The sequence below is a fragment of the Mandrillus leucophaeus genome, unplaced genomic scaffold (genome assembly GCF_000951045.1).
Source record: "Mandrillus leucophaeus isolate KB7577 unplaced genomic scaffold, Mleu.le_1.0 Scaffold118, whole genome shotgun sequence".
Lineage (NCBI taxonomy): Eukaryota > Metazoa > Chordata > Mammalia > Primates > Cercopithecidae > Mandrillus > Mandrillus leucophaeus.
In genome coordinates this window covers 3,205,605-3,210,011 of record NW_012100098.1, presented here as the reverse complement: position 1 = coordinate 3,210,011, position 4,407 = coordinate 3,205,605, and the positions used below count along the sequence as shown (strand labels likewise).

Sequence of the window (4,407 nt, the reverse complement as noted above, 5' to 3'; positions counted from 1 at the left end):
TTCAAGACCAGCCTGGCCAGTATGGCAAAACCCCGTCTCTACTGAAAATACAAACATTAGCGGAGTGTGGTAGCTTGCCCCTGTAGTCCCAGCTACTGGAGGCTGAGGCAGGAGCATTGCTTGAACCCAGGAGGTGGAGTTTGCAGTAAGCTGAGATTGCACCACTGCACTTCAGCCTGGGTGAATTTTACCTACTAACTAGATCATTTATGGGTCTGTTTCTGTTGTCTGGGTTTCTACTCTTGAATTATCTGTCATAATTTACTGCCTTTTTGTATGTCTTGTAAATGTTGATTTTATGCTGTACATTACATACAACAGAACCATGGAAGATGCAGGTAATACAACTCTAGACAGAGTTTGAGCTTTTCTTCTGTTAGGCAGAGAGTGAAATGTTGATTGCTTCAATCCAATCAGAAATTGAGCTAGGTCGGGGCTGAGCAACAATTTTAATTAGACTCAGTTCACCTTTGATTTAGCTCTGTTCCTTCTACATGGCCCTTTCAGGCTTTTGATTCAGAGCTTGGCAGTTTTGTGTCACCCTAATCTTACAAAACCAAGGAGATTTTGATCTGTAATGCAGAGGTTTGAGATTTAGCTCTTTAGCTTCCTACCCCATAGTGCTTGAAAGTCTGGCAGTGTCTTGGCTGGGCACGGTGGCGCACGCCTGTAATCCCAGCACTTTGGGAGGCCACGGCGGGCGGATCACCGGAGGTCAGGAGTTCAGGATCAGCCTGGCCAACAAGATGAAACTCCATCTCTATACTTAAAATACAAAAAATTAGCTGGGCATGTTGGTACGCACCTATAATCTCAGCTACTCAGGAGGCTGAGGCAGGAGAATCGCTTGAACCCAGGAGGTGGAAGTTGCAGTGAGCCAAGATCACGCCATTGCACTCCAGACTGGGGGACAAGAGCAAGACTTCGTCTCAAAAAAAAAAAAAAAAAGAAAATCTGGCAGTGTCTTATGGGGGCGACCTGCGTTTTCAGCATTTTTGCTTGCACTCGGACTTACTCACGAGACCACGTAGATTTTACTGTCTTTTCAGCCTGACTTCCAATCTCCCATCTTCCTCCTTAAAACTCAGGAACCATCTTATGGGGAAAATCAGCTGTATTGGTGGCTCCCATAATTTCCATTCATAATTCTAGTTCTATGCCCATTACACATACCACATACTTATACACAACTGCCTAGAGATCTGCTGGTTTCTCTATCGTCCAGTAGAATCTGAGTCAAGATCTGCAAATGCTCTCAGGAAGGAAAGATCTTCTTTGGGGCATTTTAGTCATTTTGTGCTTGAAGCTTCTACAACTTTCTCAGATCTCCAAAAACATGATCTTTTTTTTTTTTTTGTAGTTTATCCCAGCTTTTTTAACTAAAAATGTTTTAAAAAGTGGGAGCTTTTGCAGTGGGACTAACTTTTGCAGTGGGAGCTCCTACTTGTCATGATCCATCACATTCCTACTCAGGACTGTGATATAGTTCCAGCCAGCTGGGTAATTGACATTTGTGGCTCAGCACAATTGCTGTTAATACATATCAGGTATTACTCGTGAATAATCAAATCGTAGATGTTATATCCATTTACTTCTGACAAGGTACAGTTTCTTTAAGAATTTTGAGTCATTGTTTAAGAATAGACTCCCTAAATTTCAGGGTTCATTTAGGCTACAGCTTTTTAGTTTTGCAAAGATCATGTTTATGGTTGTCTTATTTTCAGATTCTTAAGGAATTTTTTTGTTTTTTTGGAGATGGAGTCTCACTGTCGCCCAGGCTGGAGTGCAGTGGCACGATCTTGGCTCACTGCAACCTCTACCTCCCGGGGCGATTTTTCTGCCTCAGCCTCCCAAATAGCTGGGAATACAGGCACGCACCACTGTACCTGGCTACGTTTTGTATTTTTAATAGAGATGGGGTTTTATCATGTTGGCCAGGCTAGTCTCAAACTGATATCAGGTGATCCACCTACCTTGGCCTCCCAAAGTGCTGGGTTTACAGGCGTGAGCCCCCGCCCCTGGCCTTTATTTTAATAGAATTTGAATGTAAGCGCCTTTGAGCCTGCTCCTTGCCAGGCACTAGGCAGTTGAAATACATTATTGATTGAACAACAAAAGATCCTTCGCTTATAGGTTCTTGCAGTCAGAACCTATATTCTGACTGCAAGAGCACAAAACAAACATAATAAATAAGCAACTCAGAAGTATGTTAGGAGATAAGTGCTGTGGGAAGAAAATTGAATGCAAGGAGAGGAATCAGGAATGCTGGGGTGGTTGCAGTTTTAAATAGGGTGATCAGTATAGTACTTTTTGAGAAGAGGGCTTATAAGCAAAAACTTCCAGCTATTTATAGCCAGACTGCTTCAAAGAATATTTGATGTGAATAGCAAAGTGTGAATTTGATTTTACCTAAGTTTATTAAACAAGATTTTATGTGTAAGATGCAAGTGTTTGCATCTTTTTCATTTTGTTTGTTTATGTTTTGAGATGGAGTTTCACTCTTGTTGACCCGACTGAAGTGCAATGGTGCGATCTCGGCTCACTGCAACCTCTGCCTCCGGTTCAAGTGATTCTCCTGCCCTAGCCCTCCGAGTAGCACCCACCACCAAGCGCAGCTAATTTTTTGTATTTTTAGTGGAGACGGAGTTTCACTATGTTGGCCAGGTTGGTCTTGAGCTCTTGACCTCTAATCATCCACCCGCCTCGGCATCCGAAAGTGCTAGGATTACAGGCACGAGCCACTGTGCCCAGCCAAGGTGTGCATTTATATAAGCGTGTTTGACTTGCATAATTTAAAATATATATTTTGGCCAGGGTGCAGTGGCTCACGCCTGTAATCCCAGCACTTTGGGAGGCCGAGGCGGGTGGATCACCTGAGGTTAGGAGTTTGAGACCAGCCTGGCCAACATGGGAAACACAATCTCTCCTAAATACAAAAAATTAGCCGGGCGTGGTGATTTATGCTTGTAATCCCAGCTATTTGCGAGGCCGAGGCGGGAAAATTGCTTGACCCCAGGTGGCAGAGGTTGCAGCGTGCCGAGATCGCGCCATTGCACTCCAGCCTGGGCAACAAGAACAAAACTCCCCCTCAACAACAACAACAACAAAATGCACACATTAAGAAATGGAAAATCCGGCCGGGCGCGATGGCTCACGCCTGTAATCCCAGCACTTTGGGAGGCTGAGGCAGACGGATCACGAGGTCAGGAGATCAAGACCATCCTGGCTAACACAATGGAACCCTGTCTCTACTAAAAATACAAAAAATTAACCGGGCAAGATGACGGGCGCCTTTAGTCCCAGCTACTCGGGAGGCTGAGGCAGGAGAATGGCATGAACCCGGGAGGCGGAGCTTGCAGTGAGCCGAGATCGCCACCACACTCCAGCCTGGGCGACAGAGTGAGACTCTGTCTCAGAAAAAAAAAAAGAAAAAAGAAAATCCTTCTTGAGTCAATTCACGGTTCAGCTACAGTTTTTATCATGCATATTCTAATATCACTGAAGTATTTATAAGATGGAACTCTGCTATATGTAATGTTTTGTTAAAATGCTACTTGTAATATTAAACCTCTTTATATATCAGTATAATTGTCCAATATTGTGCTGGATGTGTTTGGGAATTGAGATACTGTAAAAGTTATATTAACTAATGTGTATATATATTACACTAATATGTTTTGAATTGAACACTTTTAACAACTTTTTAGAGTTCATTGAAAAGTTTAGTGTTACTTCTGATAAAATAATCTTATTTCCATGCATTTAAAAAGTAGAGAAAAGGAGTAAGATACCTCTTCTCGTTAGGTGCTTTTTAATAATTGCTTGTTTTATAGGACTATTTTGTTTGTTCTTTTCAGAGAAAATTTGTCAAAGGATCTTTACTTGATATCTCAAATGGATAGTGATCAGTTCATCCCAATTTGGACAGTTGCCAACATGGAAGAAATAAAAAAGTTGACTACAGACCCTGATCTAATTCTTGAAGTGTTAAGATGTATGTAAAAATACCTTTTAGCTTTTTTGTTTTAATTTTAAACGTTAAATGTTATTTTGACTTCTGATCATATAGATAATTATATTTTACTGCCCCCACCACCACCTTATTTTGTTGTTTTGTTCCAAATTATCTCTCTTTGTTTTTTGTTTTCAGGGGTAGTGGTGAAGGACAGGGTCTCACTCTGTCACTCAAGCGGGAGTGTGGTGGTGCAAATCGCAGCTCACTGCAACTTCAAACTCCTGGGCTCAAGCCATCCTTCTACCTCTTAGCCCTCCAAGTTACTGGGACCCCAGGCACACGCCACCACATCCGGCTAATCTTTAAATTTTTTTTATAGAGGTGGGGTCTTGGTATGTTCCCCAGGCTGGTCTTAAGTTCATTGGCTGAGTCAGTCCTCCCACCTTGGCCTC

At 42.5% G+C, this 4,407-nt stretch overlaps 1 protein-coding gene across 5 annotated transcripts in view; it reads left to right on the top strand.

The window, feature by feature from the left end:
* Positions 1 to 4,407, top strand: part of LARP4 (La ribonucleoprotein domain family, member 4) — a 93,318-nt gene that overhangs the window by 33,830 nt on the left and 55,081 nt on the right. For all 5 annotated transcript variants that reach the window (XM_011964433.1, XM_011964461.1, XM_011964451.1 and 2 more), the window contains exon 5: positions 3,858 to 3,994. In XM_011964433.1, the coding sequence (XP_011819823.1) occupies positions 3,858 to 3,994 (137 nt within the window). The remainder of the gene's footprint in view (positions 1 to 3,857; positions 3,995 to 4,407) is intronic.